The following is a 27,855-nucleotide window of genomic DNA, read 5'->3' as shown; positions in this document are numbered from 1 at the left end:
CCTCAAAGTCGTGGGTTCTAGCTTCACTTTGGGCAAAAAGATTTCTGCATTGCAGGGGGTTGGGCTAGATGACCCTTGGAGTCCCTTCCAATGCTATGATTCTATGAAAAAATAATGCCCATCAAAAGCCAGCTGAGAGGCCTTAGGTGTGGTATAAGTGCTATTCCATTGGTGGAGAGGAGAATCTCTAACAGTGCCACCCCCGCCCCCTGAAGGGAAAGCTCCCCTGACTTGCCTATGAGAAGTGCAGAAATTTAAAATGCAATACAGTGGTACCTCGGGTTAAGAACTTAATTCATTCCGGAGGTCCGTTCTTAAACTGAAACTGTTCTCAACCTGAAGCACCACTTTAGCTAATGGGGTCTCCCGCTGCTGCTGCGCCGCCAGAGCACGATTTCTGTCGTCATCCTGAAGCAAAGTTCTTAGCCCGAGGTACTATTTCTGGGTTAGTGGAGTCTGTAACCTGAAGCGCCTGTAACCCTGAGGTACTACTGTACAGGGATTGGGGAAGAGGGAACTGAAAAATCATCTCCACCCCCAGCTTCGGTCCTGGCCAGAGTGAGCCAAGGCGGCTGAGACCACAATGCCTCTTCTGCCACAAAATAGCTCTCTCCCCTTTGCACGTACCTTCAGATTGCTTCATTAGTTATTTAGGTGATATGGGGTCAGAAAAATAAGCACCTGCATTTAATTGGCTTGTTATCACTGAAGCAGTCAATACACAAAGCTGAAAGCCTGGGTCGTGTTGATGCACTTTGACATAAATTCAAATTTATTTCCCAAATACTGCAGTCCTCACTACACCTAAAATTAAAGGCTATTTTGCTGGGACATCTGTGCAGAACAGTCTGGATTGTATTTTATCTTTGGTTGTGCCCAGCTGCAGCAGCAGCAACATCTGCCCTGAGTGCAACCTGAACTAAGTCCCTAAGCAGCCTAACATCGGCGGCTTGTTTGGGTTTCTTTAATTGACTAAGGTAATGGGATGTTATTATTTCTTTTTAGCATGGAAGTTTCATAATTGTTGATGAAAAGCTAAATATTAGCTCACACTGAGGCTTAGCAAGGGCAGAAGGCTAGGTAGAGGGGCAAGATTGCAGCTTCTGTTTGGCCCTGTGCCTGCAGCCTAACACAGTCAAGCACATTTGGCCATTGCACCCTCCTGATATTGCTGGGGGTAGAAAAAACTGGAAACATGCAGCATCCAGTGGAATTTAGGGGTGGGGAGTTGTTGCCTACAATAGCTGTAAGTAGGAGAAGCCTATATCTGACCAGTAAGAGAATTTCAGCAACCATATCCATACAGAACCACAATCATTCCTAAGCATGCCCCAGTATCACTTTGGGGGGGGGGTCACAGTTAAAAGTATGGAAATGGCTTAATACAACAGTAGAAGGAAGGGAATGAGATCATGGATGCACAATGCTGCCTTTCCAGGAATTTGCAACATTCCCAGCCCCATAAGTTCCAAGCACCTGACAGGGATCTTACAATTGAGGCAGATAATATATATTGATCTGCCTAAATAAACAACAGGAGCAGAGGTCAACTGGATGACATCAGCTTGCAGAGTGCTCAGCACCATCTGCGAAAAGGATACAAGGGAGGTGCATTATTTATCAGAGAATGACTTTATTCTTGCCGTACGCCTAGTGAGGTTCACCACCCAAAGCTCGCTGAATGCTTAACTGCACAGCTAATTAGACCCCCTCCCCCGGCTACTCGTCAAAGGATCCAGATAAGTCTTTATCCCTCTCTTATTCCCCCTCTCGAAAACAGAGTTATCTAGTTCAGTGGTTGTTTTGTTTTCTCCTTGAGAGCAGCCTGAAGTGCTAACATTAGCAAAAACTGAGAGCTGCAGCCATGAAGCCAGTTGACGATAACCCTTTGTGTATTTGCATTGGGGCTGTGTTCTTCAGTGGGTAGAATAATAAACTAAAGATTTACTCCCACCATTTCCAGGCTGTGCTCTTGAGACCCTTCAAACGTTCCATAGTTCCTCAATGAGAAGGGAAAGTGATGGCCGATTCATTTCTCTATGTGTGCTTGAATACAGTGCTTGGGTCCCTGGATGTTGTTGTACTCCAACTCCCCTAATCCCCAGCCAGCTTACCCCAATGGTCAAGGATGATGGGAACCGTAGACCAACAACATCTGGGAGAACCAAGGTTGAAGAACACAATTTTGATGTCTTGTGTTTCATATTGTGCTCCGACTTCACTTGAGGGCATAGTGAGGTCTGGCAGGGCTAGGTAACCCTCTTGGGAGCAGTGTGCGCAGTCTGGCATATGTTCCAGAATCCTCTGCAACGTGCTTGAATTCCAGATCCCTTGGCAAAGCAAGTCAATGAGGAAAGGGTACCTTGGAATTAGAAAGAGTGAAGCCCCACTGTGTGTTCATACTTGGAAGGTACTTTGGTTCCGGTGTGTTTCTGTAATAGAGAATGAAAAAAGAAAATATTAGAGTTGGCCACTCTTTCTAAGTGGCAACTTATAATACGGTATGATGATGATGACGACTTGTTAGATGCTTTTTACCCAAAGGTTACCATTATCTTCCTATATACATAAAAATACAATGTGTCATCATGCTTATTTGTTGGCAAACAGAGCACTTGTCTTCAGGAAACATGGCTGAGAAAGGAGAGCTTGGAATATCTTTACTATCAGTCTGCCTATAACTGTATCTTCCTGTGTGCCCATATACTGCCTCCCACAAGATAGGAAGTTCTGTACTCCAGTAGGGGTTCTCAACTGCCTAAATACCTCTGTGCTACATCGCTTTGAGCCAGGCTGGTCTAGAGACTGTAGTGTTGGATTTAAGTTGGGGAAGACTTGGGTCCAAATTGCTGCTGAGTTGTGTAGTGACTTTGGTGCAGTAAGTGTAACCTTCCGCACAGAGTTATTGTGAGAATGGGGGAGAGGGAGATGTATGCTTCCCTCCCTGAGCTCTTTGGAAGAATGGTGATATATATATATACTATTCTTCCTTCAAGAAGCTCAAACCCTCCTCTTCTCTCATGACACCAGTAGTCATAATTCTTCTCCTATGGACCACTTGAAAATTGCTGTGGGGGTCTCAGTGGATCACTTAATAAACTTTTTTTGGTTCTACAAACCACAGCGCATCCATAATTCATATTTTAATAATGGTAGCCTTGCTCTTCTAGTGTGATGGATGTGCCTGTTTTTGTAAGCAAAATGTTCCACAGCCTTTCCACGGATCACCTGAATGGAGATTGTGGGCTACCAGGGGACAGAAACCACAGTTTAAGAGCCTCTGACTCACAACAATCCTGTGAAGTAGGTTAGACTGAGACAGAGTGGCTGGCCGAAGGTCACAAAGTGAGAGTCATGGCTAACTGGGGTGCTGTATAAGAGTTCCCCCACTTCTGGTCACCACCACTTTATAATGGCAATTATTTACTGAATTCAATTGATACATAAACACGAAAAATGTTTGTTTCAAATGTAGCTTTCCTCTTTAAATGGACATGAGACAGATAAGAACTTATCAGTCTCCTGCTTCTGTATGTTTTTAAAGGGGAAATCTGCCTTTGAAATATACCTTCACCCTTCATATCATCATGATCATCATCATGATCATGATCATCTTCATCATTTTAAATGTATTACTCACCCTTCACTGTGAGGTCCTAAGGTTATAACAATTTAAAATTCAATGTTGAAAACAGAACAAATTACAGGAGTCGGGTAGGTCCTGAAAACACGTATCTTGGGTGTGGAAGGTAAAGAAGTACAACTTTAGCATATAGCAGAAGCTATATAATGAAGGTGGGGAGATAATGTGGGGAGAGAATTCCACAACCATGGGAGCTGCTACAGAGAAGAACCTTCTCATCGGCCACTCCCTCCACTCCAAACTTCTGAGGGCAGTGGCACTACTCAGCCCCCCCCCCCCATGCTTATCATAACACCCAAGAGGGACTGCTGGGAAGAAGGCAGTCTTACAAATGTATGAACTTTTGTGATTAAATAATATACTATCTCCTTGGTGCATAAATGTGGGGATGAAATTCAGCACTTGAATTTCCTAATGTGTGGACAAGAAGGAGAGTGGGGGGGGGAGAAAGAGCCAAAGGAGACATGGAACTGTGGCCCAGGCTTCAAAATATTGGCAAGGGGAAATGGGTGCGTTTTGCAGACATAAAATACAGCATCTCAGCCCACCCCCATGTACTCTTGGAGAAAATAAATATGTGGGCTCTTTAGCCAGGATGGTGTAGAAACTGAGAAGGAAGTCAAGAGTGTAAAATGGCTCTGAATGCCCCTGGGTGCTTTGAAAGCCAGAGAGCTTTTGTGTGCTTTGAGGAAATACGGTGTTTATTCTTCATGACTTCTCTTTAGTTCGTTCCTGCAGCCAGTAGCCATGCAGCGAAAACACGAAAATGGGTTTTTGGCCTACTGAACTTTTTGCTACTCTCCAAGGTGCTGAAATGCCAGCTAAGCACTTGACTTGCTGTCCAAGGTGCTGAAATTACCACCACTATGCTCTTGTGGCCTGAAAGCCTGTGGGAAACTGCAGTGGATCAAAGAGGAAGCATAGGAAGCTGCCTTATACCAAGTCAGACCATCTAGCTCAGTATTGGTTCATCTAGTATTGTCTACACTGACTGGCAGCAGCTCTCCAAAGTTTCAGGCAGGAGTCTCCCTCAGCTCTACCTGGAGATGCAATTTGGCAGTACTACTCAATGGGCTGCTACCCATTTGTTGGGCGGATGAAGTTGCAGGAACCTGGCCAGTCCCTTTTAATAGCTTAGAGGTGGGTCTCCTATAGGGCCCATCCACTCATTCATTTTATTTGTAAGCCACTTTTACACACACACAAAAAAACCATGCTCAAAGTAGCTTACAACCAATAAAATCATAGAATTGTAGAGTGAGAAGGCACTCTGGGAATCATCTAGTCCAAACCACTGCAATGCAGGAATCTCAACTGAAGCATCCCTGACAGATGGCCATCCAACCTCTGCTTCTCCAGAAAGTTCCCTTCAAAACAAAAATTGAGAAGTTATTAGATTCCTGGGGGTGCCTCCCAACTCTAAAATCTCTGGACCTTCAATTATTTTAAAGGGCTGGGCAAATGTCTGCCCTGCACCTTCCATCATGGATAGGTTGTTTAAACTGCAGAGCTAAGTCCAGGAAAGATCTTACGTAGTGCCAGTAATATCATTATTGGCTCTCCAGAATCACTTAGCTTTGATTCCTACGTTGCAGGGGGTTGGACTAGATGACCTTTGGGTTCCTTTCAACTCTATGATTCTATGATCTCTCTTAGGCTGAGTGGGTGCGGTTATGGAATAAGAGGTGCTATTTACATATATAAATAATAGTAATGATCATTAGCTCAAAGCCCAGCATTCTGGCTCTACTGTGGTTATATAGCTGTGGCGGTTGTTTGTTTTTAAAGATCAGTACTACCCCATCTGTGTTGTATGCCTCAGCCAGATAGGAAGATGCTCACTTTACAAAGATGCTCACACTGTAAAGATGTTCACATGTTTCTTGGAATCTCACCAGGCTACCTGGGAACATCTTTGTGCCTGCAGCGTATGAGAGCTGCTTTGAACACCACAGGAGTAAATGCCAAGACTTTTGCTTGAAAAGGGCAGAGTAAGGAAAGCACATGAGTCAGGGCTGTCATGATGGGCAGGGCTGGGGCAATATTTTCAGGCCAAGGACCACAAGGTATTGGAGGCACAATCCTTTAGTTTCCCCTCCCCCCACCCTTCTCTCTCTTTCTCAAACAGAGAGCACTATTTCCCATGGAAACCAGCATATATTCAATGCCCAGAAACTCCGCTTAACCTTTATGTGTCCTGAGAGCACAAAAGGCAAAACAAATCCCAGCCATCCCAGGAGAAGGCTTCAGATAAAGTCAATATACAGCTGAACTGTGAACCCTGCTAACTTACAGCAACTGACACCAAGCCTCAAACTTCAAAATGGAACTGCATCCCAAAAATTGCATCGGCACAATTGCAAATGCACATACAACTTTCTGCATATTTGCAGGGAACACGAGTCCACCTCTCTGCTGACACATTTTCCCCTACTTTAATCTTCTTGTTGAGGAAAGGGCTGCAGTCACACACTTTGTTCAACACAAAAGGTGTTTTCCTACATATTCCTATGAAAGATGACTGTTATGTTGAGAAATTGCCTCTGAAGAAACCAGGCTTGTATCTCTTGGCCGCTTTAACCAGAGGCTGTAAGCTGATCTCTCTTCTGAGGATGCTTGCCAGCTGTGAGCTCAGGATGAGAGAACGCTTGCCTCACATTGTGCCACTTTGCAGACTGCAAGGTGATCCTCCAATGAAGGCTCTCCATTTCCGGGCAGCCTCAGCACTACAAAGGGATCACGATTCCTGTCCCACCCCCGTCCGTAGGGAACTGCATCCAAACTCAGACTCTGGAGCTTGAGATCAAATGGATGCCTGTTTCTGCTGCAAGTCAAATGGCACTCTTGTAACATGTGCATGCCTGACACATGGATGGAAACTGACTCATGATATCCTTGAAGGCAGGAGCAAGTAAGGAGAAGGGCCCACAGGGTGGTATGTGCCAGTGGGCCCAAATTGCACACCTATTGCATCTATGGATCCTGTGGTTGGCAAGGGGAAAGCCAGGACATGTGCAAGGTGGCTAGATTGGGGGCAAAACAGGTTCGTGCAGTTTCAAGAAAAGCTGCAGGTGAACAGACAGCCAGGTCAGCAGGGCATCATTCAGGGTTGGCGTTAGTTCAAGGATGCTGGGGGTAAGTGGCTGCAGAGTGCAAGGAGGCCTGGGGCAGCAGCAGCAGCAGCTCCCAACTCTCCTGTGGCATCTGGTTCTCTCTGAGTTGCCCTCATTCACCATCCTTATATTCCTAACTTGCTCTCCAAGACAAGACAGTACATAAGAACATAAGAGGAGCCAATAGCCCATCTACTCTAGCATCCTCTTCTCACAGTGACCAACCAGATGGTTGTTGGAAAACAGCAAGCACAACACAAGCACAAAAGCCCTCTCCCCTTGCCTGGCTTCCAGCAGCTGCTATTCAGAAGCATCACTACCACCAACCATGAAAGCGGAACAGAGCCATTGTGGCTAGTAGCCCTTGATAGGCTTATCCTCAATTAATTTGCCCAATGTGTGTGTGTGTGTGTGTGTGTGTGTGTGTGTGTCATTTGTATATTGCTTAATCATTAGCATTTTTAAATGGTGTGCATAAAAATAAACCACATGGAAAATAAAATAATAAAAGTAATAATAATAATAATAATAATAATAATAATAATAATAATAATAATAATAATTTAAAAAAATTATTTATATCCCCGCCCTCCCCAGCCGAAGCTGGGCTCAGGGCGGCTAACAACAATCGACAAGCGGCTAAAACCAAGCAGAAACCCAAACACCAGCTGAAAATGCCTGCTGGAATAAGAAAGTATTTTATCATGCACCTAAAGTTCAACTTGACTGTCTAATCACAGCCAAGAGGACAGTCCACAGTCTTGGGCTCCCAACACGGAATGCATGACTTCTGGTAGTAATGAACTTTGCGTGAGAGTCATGGGGCCACTGGCAGAGAACCTCCCAGCCACGATCTCAGTGATTGGGTAGGGATATAAAGCATTGTGATATTTCATCATCATTGTTCATTTATTTCTATTCATTGTGTATCCTGCCTTTCTGCTTAGGAGAAAATGTATAGCACATCAATAAGTGCAACAGAAATGAATGAGAGCAAATCAAAGGCCCCACCCCACCCCTAAAAAAAACAGAAGGCATCTTAGCGTATTAAAAGGTCTAGTCCGCTGAAAAGATTCAAATGCCTGTTGGAATAAAAAGGTTTTTCTCAGCCCATCAAATGGACCTTCCCTGTAATAGCTCCCCTCCCAACCACCCTGTCTCTGGAATGAGTGCCCTAGGGAGGCATGCCTGGCGCCAACTTTACTACATTTCAGCGTCAGGTAAAACCCTTTTTATTCTCTTGGGCATGTGGGGAGCTTTAATGATATTGTTTCTACAGCTCCTCAATCCAACCTTCACAGTGTGTGTGTTTTTCATGGCTATTGCACTGATACCATGTATTGTCTGAATAAGTTTTGAATGAAGTTTTATCTATCTATCATCTATCTATCATCTATCTATCATCTATCTATCTATCATCTATCTATCTATCTATCTATCTATCTATCTATCTATCTATCTATCATCTATCTATCTATCTATCTATCTATCATCTATCTATCTATCATCTATCTATCTATCTATTCATCTATCATCTATCATCTATCATCTATCATCTATCATCTATATGTAAATCTAAAAAATCAAATTGAAAGGGTAGCAAAGATGGAGCTGGATAGACCTCCTTCCTATGGAAGGATATTCCATACTGATGGTACCACAACCAAGAAGGCTCTGTCAATTCGGTACATCAGGTGCACCAGTAGTGGTAGGGAATAGGCAGGGAAAAACATGCCGGATCCTAGATCCCACAACAGGCCATTTTGATTGGTGGATTTACCCACAGGAATAATTTTGTTACACCAAGTGACTTTGTGTCCTTTTCTGCTGCAGGACAAGGAAAATTCCATCACCTAGCCTGTCTCCCAATTTGTGCTGGCTGATCATTAAGAACCAATTCTGTAGCTCAATTTTGAACATCTTCTATCTTTGTTATGACTTATAGCTTGGCAAATAAAATTGCTGCTGCTACCTTGCCCTGTTTTATAAATGCCCGCAAACACAGGAACAATTTATTGTTTACTCGCTGCATTTTTATCCCACCTTTTTCTCCAAGCAGCTCAAGGTGGCGTATATGGTTCTCCCTCTCCTCCTTTAATCCCTGCAATAACCCTGTGAGGTAGGTTAGACTGAGAGGCAGCAACTGGCCCAAGGTCACCCAGTGAGCTTTGTAGTCAAGTGGGGATGTGGACTGTGGTCTCCCAGGTCCTAGTCCAACACTCTAACCACTACACCACACTGCCTCTCAAAAGACATGGCTGCCACTGTGTGGAGTGCTCCCCCCCCCCCGATGGCTGAGAATTCTGAAGTTTCCTTGCAGAAAAGCAGAGGAAGATGGAAGAGATCAAGCACACAGAGAAACACAAGCCCTTGACCATGTTGTGCTATCCACTTCTTCAATTTGCTCCCCCACCCTTATGCTTTTTTGCTCTTTTAGCAGCTAATTTCTCTAGGGATTAGGAGGGGAGGAGCAGGGGACAATCAGCTGCTCCAAGAGAGTGAAGATAAGCAGAGATGAATGGCAGAAAGGTGGTCAGGGTCTCCTGGTTCCTTGTGGGCTCGGCCCTTTGATCCCCTCCAGCTGCCTTTGTCTGCCTTCTGGGTTTCTTCAATCCGTTCTCAACTGTCAGGTCCTGGCACAGATGTGGCTCCTTTGGACGTGATGAATGTTAACACATAGCCAGGCTCTTAGAAGGGAAGCATCCCCATGGGGAATGTTTTCCTGAGCTCCTAATTGATTCCTCCATAGGCAGTGCCTGTCCATCAGCATCACCTTTAATCTCCATCTTCCTGCTCCATTGCATGAGAAACCTCCCGTGTCCATTCTGAGCTCGGTTGCATGGGGGTTCTACCCTGGGTCTACACAGTCACTGCAGGAGGGAAGATTCTCTGCTGCTGTCTGTTCTGTTACTGCAGAAGGACCATACTAAACAGGTTTCTCTGCACATATCCAAGGAGACTTTTAAGTTCTGGCTTCTAGGAAATGTAGTAATTGGATGTTTCCCTCATCTTCCGGAAATGTTATTTACTGCCAAACATCACTATAGCTGTGCTTCCCAGCTGGGTCTAATGATCTCCAGCAGTTTGTGTCCAGGTTCGTCTTGCCGAAACTTCACATGCACCATGAAGGGTTCTTAGTCTCTTCCTCTCCGGCCAATTAACTGTGGGAGACATACCAATCTATTTGTGCTGCTTCAAGGTGGGGGGAAAGCTGGGTCATTCTAAGTTTCTGGATATTTGCTAATGAGAACTTTTTAAATAAGTAGTGTAGTTTGAAGCTGGCAGTGCAATATCTCACACGCTGATTCTGCATCATGCATGAGCCATTGCAGATTGGCTGCAGCTGGGTGCAAAAAGAGTTGGCCATTCTGGGTTTAAGCAAAGACAATCCCCAGTGGTGACCAGTGTGCGTTGGGACTGGTAGGGCAGAAGGCAGGGAGCCCAACAGTAGGTGGCGCCAGAGCCAATGACAGGCAGAGCCAACTAATCCTAGTTTTTTCCCCATTCTCCTCCTCCCTGGTGAATTCTGTAAGGGCAGAACAGAAACTAAGGAGGACGTTGACAGCTAGGGTCACATGTTCAATGAGTTGTAAGTAGGAAGGCAGGCAGGTGGGGGCTGTCTGGGGGGCAGGCTGAGGTTGCTGGGGCAATGCTCCATTTGCCCTAATGGACCAGCCACCATTGCCTAGTCCTTCAGGCCTAATCTGTGCTACATACATATATTGGGTTTTCCGCCAGTGTAGCTGTTGTGGCTTCCCCTTGAGAGTCATGGGAAGTGTAATTTCGCAAGGGTGCTGAGAATTCTCAGAGACTCTAGCCCACCCCTTCACAGAACTACATTTCCCAGGGTTACCTGTGGAAGGCAGCTGACTGTTAAACCTGTGCAGATATGCCACAAGCATCCTCTTGGAGGACCAAAGGCCTGATTCCTGGCCTAGCCATCCTCTGCTGAGCATGTCCCACTTCCTTCCCTGCCAGACATCCGCAGCCACCACAAATTGCAGGCTCTTCACGCCATGTCATCTGCCTTTTGTGCTGACTGTGCCATAATTATCTGTTTTGATTTGTGTCGCATCCCTCTAATTTAGACGTCCTTGCATGTTGTGCCGCTCATTTCTTCTAATTGCTGCTAGGCGCTCAGCTGACTTCTCCCTCTCTCTTTCTCTTTTTTGCATTTACATCCTCCCCCTTCCCTTTCTCCTCCTACTTCATCTGATTCCAAGTAAATTTAGCGTACCTGAAAAGGAGGCAGATGGATCAAACCAACCCCTTGAATCCTGTGACTTTGCAGGAGGGAAAACTACACTGTTGGCAGTTCTAGACTGTCCTGTGGTTGCATTTTGATCTTCACCTATTAGGGTGAAAAATAAAAATCCAAAGGTGGATCAGGTGCCCAGAACAGAAGTGCAAGCAGTCTTGGACTTAGAGGTAGATAAATGGGTGAATCTGTTTTCTATCCATGTAACTATCACATGTGTTCATCTAGAAGTTTGCTCCATCCTGTAGCTCCATGGAAGAGTGCATGTCTTGCGTCCAGGAGACTCCAGGTTCAGTTTCTAGAAAGCTGGGAAAGATTCCCTATCTGAGACCTCAGAGAGCTGCCGCCAGTCAGCATGGACAATACTGAGCTAGATGGACAAATTATCTGATTCAGTATAAGTTTCCAGGAATGGCCTGGCTCAGTACTCTCTACACTGACTGGCAGCAGCTGTCCAGGGTTTAAGGCAGGCGTATCACTCAGCCCTGTCTGGAGATGCCTGAACCTGGATCCTTCTTCGTGTCAAGCAAATGTTCCACCACTAAGCTATGGTCCTCAATATGAAGCCCTCCAGCTTGATGAATTGTCATGGACTGGCTGGATGCAGAGGAGTGCGGGAGGCTAAAAAGCACATGCTGATATTATATATGTTGGGATAGGCTTGCCTAAACAAAAATGTTTGAGCAGGTGTTGAAACAAGTACAACACCTGCCTGATGTCAATAGGCAAGGAGTTCCAAAGTGTAGGTGTTGCCACATTAAAAGCTTCATTTCTTATGAATACAGAATGAGTATTATGTGGCATCTGTAACAGCGCCAGTTCTGCAGATGGAAGCAGTTGAGTGGGCACATGTGGGGTAAGCCAGGGGTCAGCAAACTTTTTCAGCAGGGGGCTGGTCCACTGTCCCTCAGACCTTGTGGGGGGCTGGTCTATATTTTTTAAAAAAATATGAATGAATTCCTATGCTCCACACCCAGAAATGCATTTTAAATAAAAGAACACATTCTACTCATGTAAAAACATGCTGATTCCTGGACCGTCCGCGGGCCAGATTTAGAAGGCGTTTGGGCCGCATCCAACCCCTGGGCCTTAGGTTGCCTACGCATGGGGTAAGGCAATCTTGGAAGCCCCACATCCTGACTTTCTCCAATTGTAGCTAAGCCATGCCCACCCCTTTAGCATTTCATAAGCAACAGCTTAGAAGATCATCACAAAAGGCAACAAAGGAAGCTGCCTTATACTGAGTCTGACCATTGCTCCATCCACATCAGCATTCTCTACACTGACTGGCAGTGACTCTCCATGGTTTCAGGCAGGGGCTTCTCCCAGTCCTGTCTGGAGATGCCAGGAATTGTGTTCTGCATTACAGAGAACATACCTCTAGTTCAAAAGCTTCCCAGTTCAAGTCTGATTTAAAAATAAAGAACCGTAAGAAGGGAGAGCTGGGTGGAGGGTTACAGTTGCTGGTCAACTGTTTCAGCACCATGGACAGCAGGCAGAGCATGCACACAAGGCAATGAACCACAATCTTTCTCACCATGGGGAAATGCACCTTGTAGTTCTGTTTTAGGAATAGCAGTTGTTTCTAAATTTGCATCCATGCATATAAAGGAGCAGGCACAGATTTCCTGCAAATCTGAGCCTTCTTTTCTTCGCTTCGTGATGCGTTGCCTCTTCTGTGGTGTTATGCAAAGGGTCGCCCCATCCACCCTTTGCTTGTTCACAGCAATTGCAGGAGAACTGTGCCTCTATCCAAGACTGTGGGTAATAGTGCTGTCTCCCAATCTTCGGCTCCCATGCTGGGCTCGCACGATGTGCTTGCTGCCAGTGCTGCAGCAGAGAGGTGTGGGAGGATGTGAGCCCATAATTGGCACCTTTCCTTTGAAGTGAGAGCCTAAAGCTTTTTCCACTTGGGAGTGTGAGGATCTGTGCTAATAAGCCTGATGGCATTGTAGGCACTGGTTGGAATCTGCAGAGCCCACGGCCTCCGAGATCAAAATGGGCCTAGACAGCCTCAGTGGTCCCCCCTCCCCTTTGCAGTGAGATGAGTCCTAGAGTTGCTTCAGGCCTCACGCCCACACTAAAGATGGAGGCGGCTGGAGATGAGAACCTATTTGCACACTAGGCAGGCTGCAGGGGGGTGGAATTATGGACTGCACCACTTTAGGATGCAACTGATGGTGTGAGTGTCATATTTGTGAATACTTTCTCCATGGAAGAGTTTTTTTTTGGGGGGGTGCATGTCATAAACTAGGACACCGGGGAGGCAGTGGCGGAGCTTCATGCTCTGGCACCGGGGGGTGGTACGCCGCCTGTAGGGGTGTGGCACGTGTCCTGGGGGCGTGGCGCACCACCTGTGGGGGCAGGACGCCTAGCGTGGGGGGCCAGCCACGATGGCACCCTGGGGATTGCGCTGCCAGGGGCAGTGCGCTCCCCCCCTCCTCTTCCTCCGCCAGGGGCAGTGCGCTCCCCCCCTCCTCTTCCTCCGCCAGTGCAGGGAGGGCTAGTTTGTGCAGCTCCCCCCACAAACGTGGGGGGATACACACACGCACACACCACAGAGCCTAGGGCTTGCCGATCAGAAGGTCGGCGGTTCGAATCCCTGCAACGGGGTGAGCTCCCGTTGCTCGGTCCCAGCTCCTGCCAACCTAGCAGTTCGAAAGCATGTCAAAGTGCAAGTAGATAAATAGGTACCGTGCCGGTGGGAAGGTAAACGCTGTTTCCGTGCACTGTTCTGCTTCGCCAGAAACAGCTTAGTCATGACCCGGAAGCTGTACACCGACCGGCTCCCTCAGCCAGTAAAGCGAGATGAGTGCCACAACCCCAGAGTCGTCCGCAACTGGACCTAATGGTCAGGGGTCCCTTTACCTTTTACACACACACACACAGTATATGTGCATACATGCACACACACACACCAAGGAACATAATCCAAAAATTATCATGCCTCATATCATCCCAGCAATGGTTGAAGTGCTGCCTCCTTCTCATAAAATCAGGCTGGTGTAACTCTGTGACTGCTGTGGGACAGAAGGTTGTTTGAAAACCCAGCAGCACAATTGCATCTGGTTGCAAATCCAAATATGTTCATTTCAAAAACTCCCTTAGTCTAGTAAGCTAGCATCTAAAGGAGCAGGCTGTTTGACACCTTTCTCCGTAATGTGTTCTTTACTACATAGAGTAAGCATATTTTTAATGTTTGGCTTTTGCCTGTCACTACTATGGATGGATCTGTCCATTTTTGTTTCTCTCTGTTTTCATTTTTCCAGTCTTAAATTCAGCTCTCCACATTTCCACATCATGTGATTTTTTTCTTAATTTCTCTCATAAAAATTCATCAGCATTTTAGTGTGAATTTATTCAAATAGACACATTTTCTAGGCAATATTGCCTAGAAATCATGCATTTTTGTGTGTTATTTTCATTATTATATGCATTTTTATGCACACTTTACTTGACTGGAGTAATGACATTGCAAAATTCACAGAAGTGCAAATTTCAAAGGATAAGTGCGTTTCAGTTTATGTAGTTATCTCAGAAAATGTGATTTAGGTAGGCTTACCTGTAAATGCAGACTGATTTAAATTTCTCCCCCGTCTCAAATCACCACCCAGAGCTAGATAAGCTAAAGATGGGGAATCTCAAGCCCAGTGACTAAATGTTACTTTCCAGGCCTCTCTTTCTGGCCTTTGAGACTCTCCCTAGGCCACACCCCTTCTTTGGAGGCCACACCCTTCACTGAGTGTTTTATGCCTTCCTTGAGTGTTTTTGATGGGCTGGAATGTGTCCTTGAACTCTGATTGTGCCTCTTGATTGCCTGGATGGAGGACAGAGAGAAAAAGGGATGTGTGGGTGTGTAATGAAACCAGCTTGTTCACCTGGGGGAGCAGCAGGTGAATCTGGAGACCCTGGGTAGTTTGGCATCCCTTGTAAACACCCTGCAAGCAAATTGGGGTGGAGACTCATTGCCATATAACACATACCCTCCAGCATTTCTCTGATGAAAATAGGGACGTCCCATTCCATAATGATAATTTTACTATTTATACCCCACACATCTTACTAGGTTGACCCAGCCACTCTGGGCAGCTTCCAACATACATAAAAAAATAATAAAACATTAAACATGTAAAACATGTATATAGGATTGCCTTCAGGTGGCTGGGGGGGGGGGGGTCAGATAACTGCATATCCTCCAACATTTCTCCAGTGAAAATAGGGGCATCCTAAGGAAAAGTGGGACATTCTGGGAGCGAGTCGGAAACCGAAACGGCTTTTCTAAATCTGGGATGTCCCTGGAAAATATTGACACTTGGAGGGTCTGATATAACAGCCCTGCATAGAGCAGATCCTCAATAAAGGCCAGTCACTGTCTAACCACCTTGTGAGCTTTGTGCAGGCAAATCAGGGTGGAAGCTGAACAAACAGGTTGTTTGCAGACAACCTTCCGTGTGGCTGTTAAAAAGGCACAGGAGCCAGCTAATGGAAAGTGGCAACCTTCACCAGCCTCTACCTCCACATCAAGCAGGAAAACAACAAAAAACAGGTTTTGCTTGGCCTTCTCTCTGATTCCCTCCCTCAGTCAGAAATGGGTGTGGGATGGGAAGAAGAGGCTACTGGGAAGCCGGAAGAACCCAGAGGGTTTGTGGGCAGTCCCCTCATTGGGAAGCTTCCCATTGAGCTTGCCACCCAGCCAGACATAATCTGACTCATTCATATTTATTTACAAACCATCCTTCCCTTCCGCCACCTGGCTTGGGAGTTATCGCCATGTTCCATCTGCTTGAGGTCGGGATAATTCCAACGGCGGTTTTCCCTTCCCTTGCACCCCCTGCCATGTGCCTAAAATAAACAATCCCCTTAGGGGAGCATACACACATGTGCACACATGGAGTTTGCCAGTTTCACATTGTCAGAAACAGATGCACAAAATGCACGCAAGAGAAAAAAGAGGACACAATTTTTGCAGGAACTGTGCCCCTGCTGTTGCCTGCACCTAGGTGCACATTTAGAAAGAGTGACTCTGATTTAAATGGAAATAGAGGACAATGACTCTTCAGGATCTCAATCCAAAGGTCTTTCCCCCACCACTTGCTACCTGAGAAGCTTTTTAACTGGTTATGATGGGAATAGAGTCTGGGCTCTCTTGCACAGCAAGCATACACTCGATGTGCTATGATCCAGTTTTCAACCTAAGTGAGTATGGGATGGATGCAAGCTTCTACCAAGTCATTTAACAGGGAGCTGCCTTAGACTGAGTCAAACAACTGGTCTATCTAACTCAGTATTGTCTTCACTGACTGGCAGCAGCTCTCCAGGGTTTCAGATAATGAGTCTCTCCCAACCCTACCTGGAGATGCCAGGGAGTGGACATGGGACCTTCTGCATTTAGAGCAGGTGCTCTACCACTGAGTAATGACCCTAATGAAGAAGTCCCCGGCTTTTTAAGGCAGTCTATTCTACTATCAAACAGCTTCCATAGCCAGGAAGCTCACCCTATCGTTTTTATTGTGATTTGAACTGCTAAGTTTGAGGGCAGCAATAGTCTCTCTAGATGTTGCAGAACTCCCTTAAGACCCATAGCCAATGGTAAGGGATGATGAAAGCTGTAGTCCAGCAACATCTAATGAGCGCCATGCTAGCAATCCCTGCTCTGGAACAGTAGGAAAGACATTTGCACCATCATATATTTGACCATGGCAAGGTGGCTATCATAGAATTGTAGAGGTGGAGGGGACCCAAGTCCAACCCCCTGCAATGGAGGAATCTCAATTAAAGCATCCAAAACAGCATCATAGGTAAAGCTAAAGGGACCCCTGACCATTAGGTCCAGTCGTGGCCGACTCTGGGGTTGCAGCGCTCATCTCACTTTATTGGCCGAGGGAGCCAGCACACACCTTCTGTGTCATGTGGCCAGCATGACTGAGCCACTTCTGGCAAACCAGAGCAGCGCACGGAAACGCCGTTTACCTTCTCGCCAGAGTAGTACCTGTTTATCTACTTGCACTTTGACGTGCTTTCAAACTGCTCGGTGGGCAGGAGCAGGGACCGAGCGCCACCCGTGTCATACAGCCTCTTAATTGTCTCTTCTCTAGTCAAGACACATCAACTCCTTTAACCTTTCCTCCTAGGCCATTGTCAGCTTTGTCAATCTCCTTTGGGGGGGGTCTCCTTTGGAGCGGAGGGTAGTGGGAGGCAAAGATTCAGTGTTTGATAATAGTGCTGGAAGCTGCCTGGTGAAATATCCAAAACTAGAAAAGAGATGGAAACATATGTTCAGTGGTTGGGTTCCCTGTAACTTAACAGTGGGGAATCCAAGGCATGAGGATCCAATGTGGCCCTCCAGGCCTCTCTTTTCGGCCCTCATGGCTCTTCCCAGACTACTCCCTCAAGTGTTTTTGTCTGGGTGGAATATGTCACTGAACTGTGATAACGCCTCTTGCTGATCTCTGTGAATGTGTGCGTTTGTAGAAACTAGCCTACTGCACAAAGGTACATTTTACCTTCATTGCTGCTCCCACTTTTGCCCATGCCAAAGTGCCAGCATGTGGCCCCTGGAAAGTTGCCCTGAAGGAAATGCGGCCCTCTGGCTGAAAAAGGTTCCCTCTCCCTGCCAGAACTCCTGGTTAAAATAGTAAACACTGCAAAATCAATCCTGTCTCCTAAGAGAGGGCACGCCTTACTACTCTGTGCCATTTAAACAGGGTGCATAATCTAGTTCTCTTGGCCACTGCGTTCTTGTGGGGCAGAATGTGGGGTGGTGCAAATGGAGAGGCTACCAACGGCTTTTCAGAAGAAGGGGGGGGGAGCACCCAGCATCTGTATTCCATTCCTCTCCCAGCCAGCTGCCTTAACTGAAGGAAGGCCCGTTGTCTGTCAGTGGAGAGGAAAGCATGACTGTTGAGCATCTCTCTCTCTTTCTCTCTCTCTGTGTCTTTGTGGGGTTCCTCCAAGCCAGCTGGCTCAGCATCGAAACAGGCAGTCATCTGCATTGGCACGTGATTGCAAGCAGCGTCCAGGCCGGCAGACAGCAGATCCTAGCCTTGCTTCAAACATGTCTGTGCTGGCGAGTCTCCTGGGATGCAGACTCTTTGCTTCCTCCCTCCCTCTCCCTTTCAAGGTTTTTTTTGGGGGGGGGCTGCACCTCCCAAGGCAAATGGGATGCGACAGGCTGTGGGGCTGCTGCCGTTTTGGGGCCTTCCCAGTCCAAGGCCTGGCCAGTGGAAGGCACCCTTAATAATTCATGGGCTTATTTATAGACTGAAAAAGCACTTTAGAAATACATCTCGTGAGGGCAAGGGGAAGGCAGTGCCGTTGCCAACTTTTCAACCAGCTGCCGCAGCTGTGCCTCAGTGGCAGGTTGGTGCACAGGTGTTAGGGCATGGGTGGTGTGTCTTGGGCCCAAGGGTCAAATGCGGCCCTCCAGGCCTCTCTGTCTGGCCCTTGGGACTCTCCCAGACCACACCCACTCAGCAGACCAATTCCATTCCCTCCTTGGGAGCCAGTGTGGTGTAGTGGTTAAGAGCGGTAGTCTCGTAATCTGGTGAACCGGGTTCACTTCCCCGCTCCTCCACATGCAGCTGCTGGGTGACCTTGGGCCAGTCACACTTCTTTGAAGTCTCTCAGCCCCACTCACCTCACAGAGTGTTAGTTGTGGGGGAGGAAGAGAAAGGAGAATGTTAGCCGCTTTGAGACTCCTTAGGGTAGTGATAAAGCGGCATATCAAATCCAAACTCTTCTTCTTCTCTTCTTGGGTGCTTTTGCTTGGCTGGAAAGTGCCCTTGAGCTCTGATCGTGCCTTTTGCTTGCCTGAATTTATCGATAGAGATGGGGTGTGTGAATGTGCATAGAAACTAGATTGCGGTACAAAAGTTAACTTCACATTCATTACTCTGCCCCCTTGGCTCCTGGTACTGCCCCCCACTGCCGTGTGGCCCCTGGAAAGTTTCCCAGAAGGGAATGTGCAAAATGTTCCCCGCACCTGTGTTAGGAGGTAATAACAGGTTGCTTTTGTCATCAAAAGATTCCCTTGCCAATTTCTGCACCTTAATCTGCTGTTCGATGCACAAGAGCAGGCCAAAGTGATTTTTTCAGGTCAGCTGGCAACACAAGAAGGAAAGAAGTGTCCCTGCCTCCTCTGTCTAAAATTGCAATTCTCTCCCTGGCTCCCATCCTTTGCATGAAGAAAAACAGCAGCAATTGCTTTATGTGCCGTGGGCAGTTGTCACGGCTGCAGAGGTGGCTGATGCCCATTGGGGCTGGTGGGGCAGAAGGCAGGGAGTCCAACTGCAGTTGGAGTCAGAGCTAATGGCAGACAGAGCCAATTGGTTCTAGTTTTGACTCAATCCTCCTCCCTGCCGAGTTCTGCAAGAGCAAAACTGAAACGAAGGAGTGGCTCGTGTGGCTCGTGCCACACCCTGGGGCTGGTTGTAAGAGGGGACCTGGCTGAGAGCAGACTGAGGTTGGTGCCCCATTTGCTCCAAAGGAACAGCCTCCACTATGTTGCTCTTTTCCAGCAAAGGAGTGTTAACGTGTGGAATGGTGGCAGCCAGATTTCTCCCTCTAGCGGCCAACTTGGATAGAGCCTGAGGATCACTAGGGATGGCAATTGGCCTTATAGATGCAACGAAGGGAGGTGTCTGCATGCTCGGAGGGACCCCCAAGATTTACAGAAGCATATAGGTTTTTTTAAAAAAGAACAAAATTCCCTAACACACACACCCACACCCCTGCATATGGGTGCACTCATGGAGAACAGGGGAGGTGCAAAAGTTTAATAAGAGGAGAAGGAGGAAGCAAGAGGGCAGAGGGAAATAAGAAAATCCAAGCAACAGTTTGTCTTGGTCCCACACACATTCTAACTCCTGACAACAGCCGGCTGTTTGTCAATCAGTTTCGTGTACTGGAAATAACCATTTGGATTCTACAAATTCTGATTTCTTACTTGCTGCACGTTTGAGCTATAGCTTGTGCTATGTTTTTTTCATCCCCCCCCCCCATTCTTATTAAACATGAAATTCTGTTGAATGCAATACTGAGGCGCATAAGATACTGATAATGGCTTACATTAGCTAAGGCTTTATTGATTGTGTATACCTCAAGATGCAAGTGTGCACTTTAGTTCAGAGCTGGCCAGTGTCTGGACTCTCTGGGGCCACACTATTCTCTGGACTGAGGGACAGGGCTGGAAATATATTTTACCACATCATCTTGTTCAGCTCTTTAAGTGATCAGGCTCTGTAACCAAGATGGCACCCTCTAGCAGCCAGAGCATCACAACTATGGTCTGCAAATGCTCTGGTCCAGCAGTGCACTGTGTTGCACACTGTATTGAAGTCAGGCCCTGTGAATTATATGTGCTGTGACCTGCTAAGCACAAGCCTGTCTTCCCATCCATCCATCTCTTGGCTCAGGGAAATCCCTGCTGCAGGCCTGCATTAGGAGTCCTGCCAGGCAGCTGGGTAAAATGGCCCCCTGTAAACAAACCAGAAAAGCTACCCGAGCGCGTGTGACTTCTGAATTTAGGTTCAATGGATAACACATATGCAAAATGAAGTGTGACATCTTAAAAGTGTGGGATTTTAAAATATGTAAAATATTTGAATCCTCCTGTTCTAGTAATATTGGGTCCAGCATATAAATAAAGGCAGTAGATAAATCATGAGGGTTTTTAAAAAAATTAAAAAATGGTGACAATGCTTATGGCCAGAGGTAACTGGAAAGAAAAAGGATGTAGACTCTTTGGAAACAAGGCAATTTCAATCCAGTGGCAGCTGATGCCCCTTGTAACTGGTAGGCTGGAAGGCAGGGAACCCAACAGTAGGGGGAACCAGAGCCCATGTCAGGCAGAGCCAACTCAGTCTAGTTTTGACACCATCTTCCACCCAGATTCAGTCTGTGGCATTTCTGGATAGGGACCTCTGCCTGAAAACCTGGAGAGTTGCTGCCAGTCAGTACTGAGCTTAGATAGACCAGTGGTCTGATCTGTGTAAGGCAACTTCCTATGCTTCCTAATCAGTCCTCTCCTAGAAGACCAATATTAAACATGTGGGCTTCCCTTGCACCACCACCGCCCACTCTTGCAAGCCCCAGGATTAAGTTGCTATCAAAGCTGCCACCTTTGGTTGCTGTGGTTACTGCCGGAAAGTTTCATTCACATGACAATAGCAGAGCAAGATGAACTCAGCAACAAAGATTTCACTAAAGGAAAATTGGCTCAATTTCCAACCTTCTGCTTAGTTTACTGGAGAGTGCGGCAGACTCAGGACTAGCACTCGCTGAGGGGGAGGGATCTCTGGGCTGTCAGAGGGAGCTTGGTTGATGGAATGCTGCTTCGTGTAAAACATTCCCCATGGATACGGATGGGGAAGAAATTCACTGAAAGGCATTGTACTGAAAGGGGAATGTATCAAACTTGCAATTTCCGTATCACTGTGAGAACCAACATGTGGTGTAGTGGTTAAGAGCGGTAGTCTCGTAATCTGGTGAAGCGTGTTTGCATCTCTGCTCCTCCACATGCAGCTGCTGGGTGACCTTGGGCTAGTCACACTTCTTTGAAGTCTCTCAGCCCCACTCACCTCACAGGGTGTTTGTTGTGGGGGAGGAAGGGAAAGGAGAATGTTAGCTGCTTTGAGACTCCTTAGGGTAGTGATAAAGCGGGATATCAAATCCAAACTCAAACTCCTCCTCCTCTTCTTGTTCTTCTTCTTCAAAATTCGCACATACCTGGATTTTTGGGTGCAGTTTTCCAAGCAATCAAAGTTTACAAAAAAGCATATATTATAGGGGAAAGTGCACATGAAAATTAATATGCAGTGGTACCTTGGGTTACACACACTTCAGGTTAGAGACGCTTCAGGATACAGACTCTGCTAACCCAGAAATAGTACCTCGGGTTAAGAACTTTGCTTCAGGATTAGAACAGAAATTGCATGGCGGAGGTGCAGCGGCAGTGGGAGGCCCCATTAGCTAAAGTGGTACCTCAGGTTAAGAACAGTTTCAGGTTAAGGACAGGCCTCTAGAACGAATTAAGTTCTTAACCCGAGGTACCACTGTATTTGTGAAAATAACATTCCTAAATGCATTATATTAGGAAAAGTTGCTTTGCAAAAAGATGTACATTTCGTCAAAACTGTATGCAAAGATGGGAGAAATTCACACCCAAATGCTGATGAAGTAAGCAAAGCAATACCCATTGCCAGCCATGCCCCCTCAAAGCCATACCCACTTCTAAGATTATGCAACCTTCTAAGATTGTACAATACTGCTATTATACAATATTAATTAGGGATGCATTGCAACAGTTAGTGCTGATCTCCATGTGTTGCCTTTCACCCAGATTTACTATTTTCTGTAGACATACATGGGCAAATGGTTTGGAGTGCTCCAATATCTTCTTTTGAAGTGACTTAAGTTGTGTCTTCCTTGAAGTTCCATTATATGTAACAGAACTTGAACATCATTCTCTTTTAAACTAAAGCTCCCCTTCCGTTTTCTGTGTTCCTAAATGCTTAGCTTTGGAACAAATCTTCCTATGGTGTTCTTCCTATGCACAGAGTGACCCTAGGAGTCAATCCTCAGTGGCTGACTCACCTCCTTTGACTCTGATTGACTCCAATCAGTACAAAGCGTGAGAAGATTTCTTCTCATTGGCTAAAAAGCTCCCCTTCCATGCTGATTGGGTGGCCCTAGGATGCTGCAAACAGGGATGCTGCTAGTACCCTACTGCATAAATTGTTATGGGTCTTCAACCTACTGTGATCATAGGCCACTACACTTCTGCCCATTACCATCTAAAGGGGGGGCAATTCTTCCCGCAAGATGATTCAATGAAAAGTCGGATGTTCCCTGGTGCGCCATGGGTCCAATTCCCTAACAGCCTTCCTTGTTGTTTTTCCAGAGTGACCTTGGAAGATGTCGAACCAGAGTAACGGTGATACGAAACCTCCATGTTTACCCCGGAACGGACTTGTGAAGATTCCCGCCCAGGCCAATGGACTCGGCTCTGCCAGCATCACCAAAGGGACCCCAGCGATGAAAAACCGCTTGTGCCAGCCTTCATCTGTGCCTGCTCTCATCGGTCCAGCCTTAGCAAATCACAGCGACCTGCCCATCCCCGGCCTGGCACCGCCCTTGTCCTTGGCGGCTCTGGCCGGGGTGCCATCTCCTTCTGGAGCTGCCATGGTGGGACTGAACTCCAGCGAGGCTTCCCCGACAAACGGGGAGGTCACTTCCCTCGAAGGCCTCTCCGGTTCCCCCAGTGAACGGCAGCTGGCTGTGGACGAGAAGATCCTCAACCGCTTGTTTACGTACTTTTCCGCCTGCGAGAAGTGTGTCCTGGCCCAGGTCTGCAAGGCATGGAGGAGGGTCTTGTACCAGCCCAAGTTCTGGGTGGGCCTGACGCCGGTGCTACACACCAAAGAGCTTTACAACGTCCTGCCCAGTGGAGACAAGGAGTTTGTCAACCTCCAGGGTTTTGCTATCAGGGGTTTTGAGGGGTTTTGCCTGGTTGGCGTCTCCGACCTGGACATTTGTGAGTTCATCGATAACTATCCTCTGTCCAAGAAAGGGGTGAAATCCATGAGCCTTAAGAGATCGACCATCACAGACGCAGGCCTTGAGGTAGGTCTCCTGCACAGAGGGGGAAACTCAGGCCCAGGAACCACAGGCAGTCCAGGTAGCCACACCCCCTTCTAGCCACACCCTCATTCCCCAGCCACACCCCCTCTCCCCAGGCCACACCCCTTGCCAGTCAGACTTTATCCTCTGGCTGGAATGTGTCCCTGAACTCCAGTAATGCCTTTTGCTTGCCTGGATAGAGGATAGAGAGGGGTGTGGGGGTGTTACTTAGAAAGTAATTTTTACATGTGTTTCTCTATCCAGGGACGTGGGTGGCGCTGTGGGTTAAACCACAGAGTCTAGGACTTGCCGATCGGAAGGTCGGCGGTTCGAATCCCCGCAACGGGGAGAGCTCCCATTTCTCGGTCCCTGCTCCTTCCCACCTAGCAGTTCGAAAGCATGTCAAAGTGCAAGTAGATAAATAGGTACCGCTCCGGCGGGAAGGTAAACGGCGTTTCCGTGTGCTGCTCTGCTTTGCCAGAAGCGGCTTAGTCATGCTGGCCACATGACCCGAAAGCTGTACACCGGCTCCCTCAGCCAATAAAGCAAGATGAGCGCCGCAACCCCAGAGTCGGCCACGACTGGACCTAATGGTCAGGGGTCCCTTTACCTTTCTCTATCCAGCTTTGCCTCTTTTCCTGACCCCAACACTCAGCATGTGGCCCACAGAACATTGCCCAGAAGAGAATGTGGCCCTCGCGGTGCAGTATGTCCCCTACCCCTGGTCCCCTGCCTTCATGCTGAGAGAGCCTTTCCCATACCCTCAACATTCCTCCAATGAAAATAGGGACGTCCTAAGGAAAAGCAGGACATTCTGGGATCAAATGAGAAACTGGGACAGCTTCTATAAATCTGGGACTGTCCCTGGAAAAGAGGGACACTTGGAGGGTCTACTTTCCTCTGTTGCCGGGCTGGGGAACGTGCGGCATTCCATATGTTGGTCTACAACATGTCTGAGCATCGGCTGTCTTGATTTAGGCCCCATCTGCATTATGCATTTTAAGCAGCACCATACCAGTTTAAACTGTCATGACTTCCTCCAAAGAATCCTAGGAGCTGTAGTTTGTTCAGGGTACCAGGAGCTGTTTGGAGACGCTGATTCCCCATGCAGAGCTACAATTCTCAGAGTGCTATATTAATCAATACATCTTCCACGGGGAAGTCTAAGGCTGCTTTATAATGCATAGTACAGATGTGACCTTATTTGTTTGCTTGTTTACACCCCGTCTTTAAGGACAAACCGTTATTCCAATGTGACTCAGCCACAGCCATATTGTAAGCACAATATGAACATCAGAAAAACCACCCAACATATGCAAACGATGGAAACACAGATCCAGTGCAAAATCAATCCCAAAACACCATATGATGATGGTTGCTGTTATTTTAATAAAGGGGAGGGTCTAAAGACAAACAGAGCAGAGGTGGCCTACAGGAGCTGAGCAGCCTGGGCAAAAGAGAGCCCCGATCCACAGAAAGAACTGAGCAGGCTGATGGGGTGAGAGGTAAGGGTAGATGGATGGATCAGCAGTCTGTTTATGGTAGTGCACCTCTGTAAGCCCTTCTGCCCTATTTAGCTTTGATTACTTACTTTAAAAAAAAAAACCATGCAGAGAAAATCCTGTCTAAATCCATATCTTCCCATGAACAATTAATTACATATACTTCAATAATAGACAAGCATAAATAAATGCAGACAAACAATGCAATTGAATGAAAATGAAAATTAAACACATGCACACACAAAGTATAAATTCAGTTAATTTTATTCACATTCCCGGGGGGTGGGTATTCTTGGTGTTGTAGGGTAGTAACTTTAAAAAAAAGTTTACTTTATTCATAAATATCAGGAAAGCTGAAATGTTACTAAGAGTTCCAGACAGTAGCATAATTCACAGGAGGCTTTTGAACGTTGTTATCATCATATAAAATTTTGCCACTTAGTTGAAATTGAATCTTTTTCTGATTGTCTGTTAGTATACCTTAATTTTTGAATTAGTTTTTCAGCAACAGCTATGGACCAGATTTGACTACACTATAAATCCTTATTGAACTCCTCTAAATGTTTGCATTTTCTTGTGATAACCATCCTAGCAGCTAACAATACATACAGAATCAATTCTTAAGAGAAAGATACAGAGTCAATTCTTTATCCAAATCATCTTCATTTGGCCCCTCTCATATCCCCAGTAATTCTAATGGAGGGATTGGTATCAAATTTTGTTTTGTTATTAAATTAATTCCTAGGAGCACCACCTCCCAAAAAGCTGCCTCTAGGTGTATGCCTTTCTAAACCTATCTTACCCTAAAATATGCAAATTAAATAATTGTTGGCTTGTTGGCAATTTAAGTAACTGTTGGGATCTGAGGAGTGTCTTGCAAAATTCAGAGAAGTGCAAAATCTGGAGAATAATTTCATTCCAATCCATGGATAAGGTTGGAATGCGCAGATCAAGTCTATTCCCAATGGAATTTAAGGAAATTCAGTTTCTTGAGCATCCGTAGAGTGTGATTCTCTTCTTTTTTCTCTCTCTTTGAGAGAGCATGAGGTGGGTGAAAGCTGCAATACTATTGTACAGTTGCATCAGAGGAAGCACCTTTGAACTCAGTGGGACTTACTTCCAAGTACACATACCTTGTAGGTAATTTGCAGTACGCACCTACATGTGTCTGCTTGAGAGTAAGCCCCACTTGGTTCAAAAGAGCAGGAGGGTGGGGAACCTTTGGCCCTCCCAATGTTGCTTAGCCAGTGTGGCATAGTAGTTGAGTGTCAGACCTGGGAGACAAAGGTTCCAATCCCCACTCAGCCATTACTTAGGGCCGCTCACCTCCTTCCACTCTGATTGGCTGCAATCAGCACAAAGTGTCAGAAAGACCTCTTCTCACTGGCTAAAAAGCTCCCCTTCCTATTGATTGGACGGCTCAAGGATGCTGGAGACACAAACCCTGCTGGAGAAATATTAACAGGTCTTTAACCCTAGGTGGGGATGCAGGTGGCGCTGTGGGTTAAACCACAGAGCCTAGGACTTGCCGATCAGAAGGTCAGCGGTTCAAATCCCCGTGACAGGGTGAGCTCCCGTTGCTCGGTCCCTGCTCCTGCCAACCTAGCAGTTCGGAAGCACGTCAAAGTGCAAGTAGATAAATAAGTACCTCTCTGGCGGGAAGGTAAACGGCGTTTCCGTGCGCTGCTCTGGTTCACCAGAAGTGGCTTAGTCATGCTGGCCACATGACCTGGAAGCTGTACACCGGCTCCCCCAGCCAATAAAGCGAGATGAGCGCCGCAACCCCAGAGTCAGTCACGACTGGGCCAAATGGTCAGGGGTACCTTTACCTTTACCTAACCCTAGGTGACCTCAGACTACTACACCTCTGTCCCCATCCACAAGTCTGATGCCCGCTGATCCCTGGCTTAGACGATGTCTGGTGTCCTTTCCAGCTTTGCCACTCTACGATCCCCTCCCTCAAAATGAAATCTGTGTTTTCCCTTTCTCAGGTCATGCTGGAACAGATGCAAGGGGTGTTGCGGCTGGAACTGTCCGGGTGTAATGATTTCACCGAAGCTGGCCTCTGGTCGAGCCTGAATGCCCGCATCACTTCCCTGAGCGTCAGCGACTGCATCAACGTGGCCGACGACGCCATTGCCGCCATCTCCCAGCTGCTGCCCAACTTGACCGAGCTGAATCTCCAAGCCTATCATGTGACGGACACGGCCCTAGCCTACTTCACTGCCAAGCAGGGTTACACAACCCACACCCTCCGCCTGAACTCCTGCTGGGAGATCACAAACCACGGGGTGGTCAACATGGTGCACAGCCTCCCTAACCTGAGTGTCCTCAGCCTCTCTGGCTGCTCTAAGGTGACGGACGATGGCGTGGAGCTGGTGGCAGAGAACCTCCGCAAACTCCGAAGCTTGGACCTGTCATGGTGTCCTCGGATCACAGACATGGCCTTGGAGTACATTGCCTGTGACCTGCACAAGCTGGAGGAGCTGGTCCTTGATAGGTAGGTAGAGAACTGAGCCCTCTTGAAGTTTCACAGAGGATGGGATGGAGGATTGAAGCATGATATGCTGAGCAATGGCTAAATATCTTGCCAGGCCTCAGCTGAGCTCAGAAACCAGGCCATATAGATCAGTGGCAGAGCACCTGCTTGGCATGCAGAAGGTCTTAGGTTTGATATTCATCACCTCCAGGTAGGAATGTTTCCCCTGTCTGAAAAGCCTG

General features: G+C 47.0%; 1 protein-coding gene across 1 annotated transcript in view; it reads left to right on the top strand.

Annotated features, from left to right (window-relative positions):
- FBXL16 (F-box and leucine rich repeat protein 16) overlaps nt 1-27,855 on the top strand; it is a 64,853-nt gene that overhangs the window by 20,457 nt on the left and 16,541 nt on the right. The window contains exons 2-3 of the mRNA XM_028706593.2: nt 22,914-23,635; nt 27,126-27,634. Coding sequence (XP_028562426.1) covers nt 22,928-23,635; nt 27,126-27,634 — 1,217 coding nt within the window. The 5' untranslated portion in view covers nt 22,914-22,927. The remainder of the gene's footprint in view (nt 1-22,913; nt 23,636-27,125; nt 27,635-27,855) is intronic.

The sequence above is a fragment of the Podarcis muralis genome, chromosome 14 (assembly GCF_964188315.1).
Source record: "Podarcis muralis chromosome 14, rPodMur119.hap1.1, whole genome shotgun sequence".
Classification (NCBI taxonomy): domain Eukaryota; kingdom Metazoa; phylum Chordata; class Lepidosauria; order Squamata; family Lacertidae; genus Podarcis; species Podarcis muralis.
Note: the sequence above shows the minus strand (reverse complement) of the source record. Positions and strands in the feature narration are given on the sequence as shown.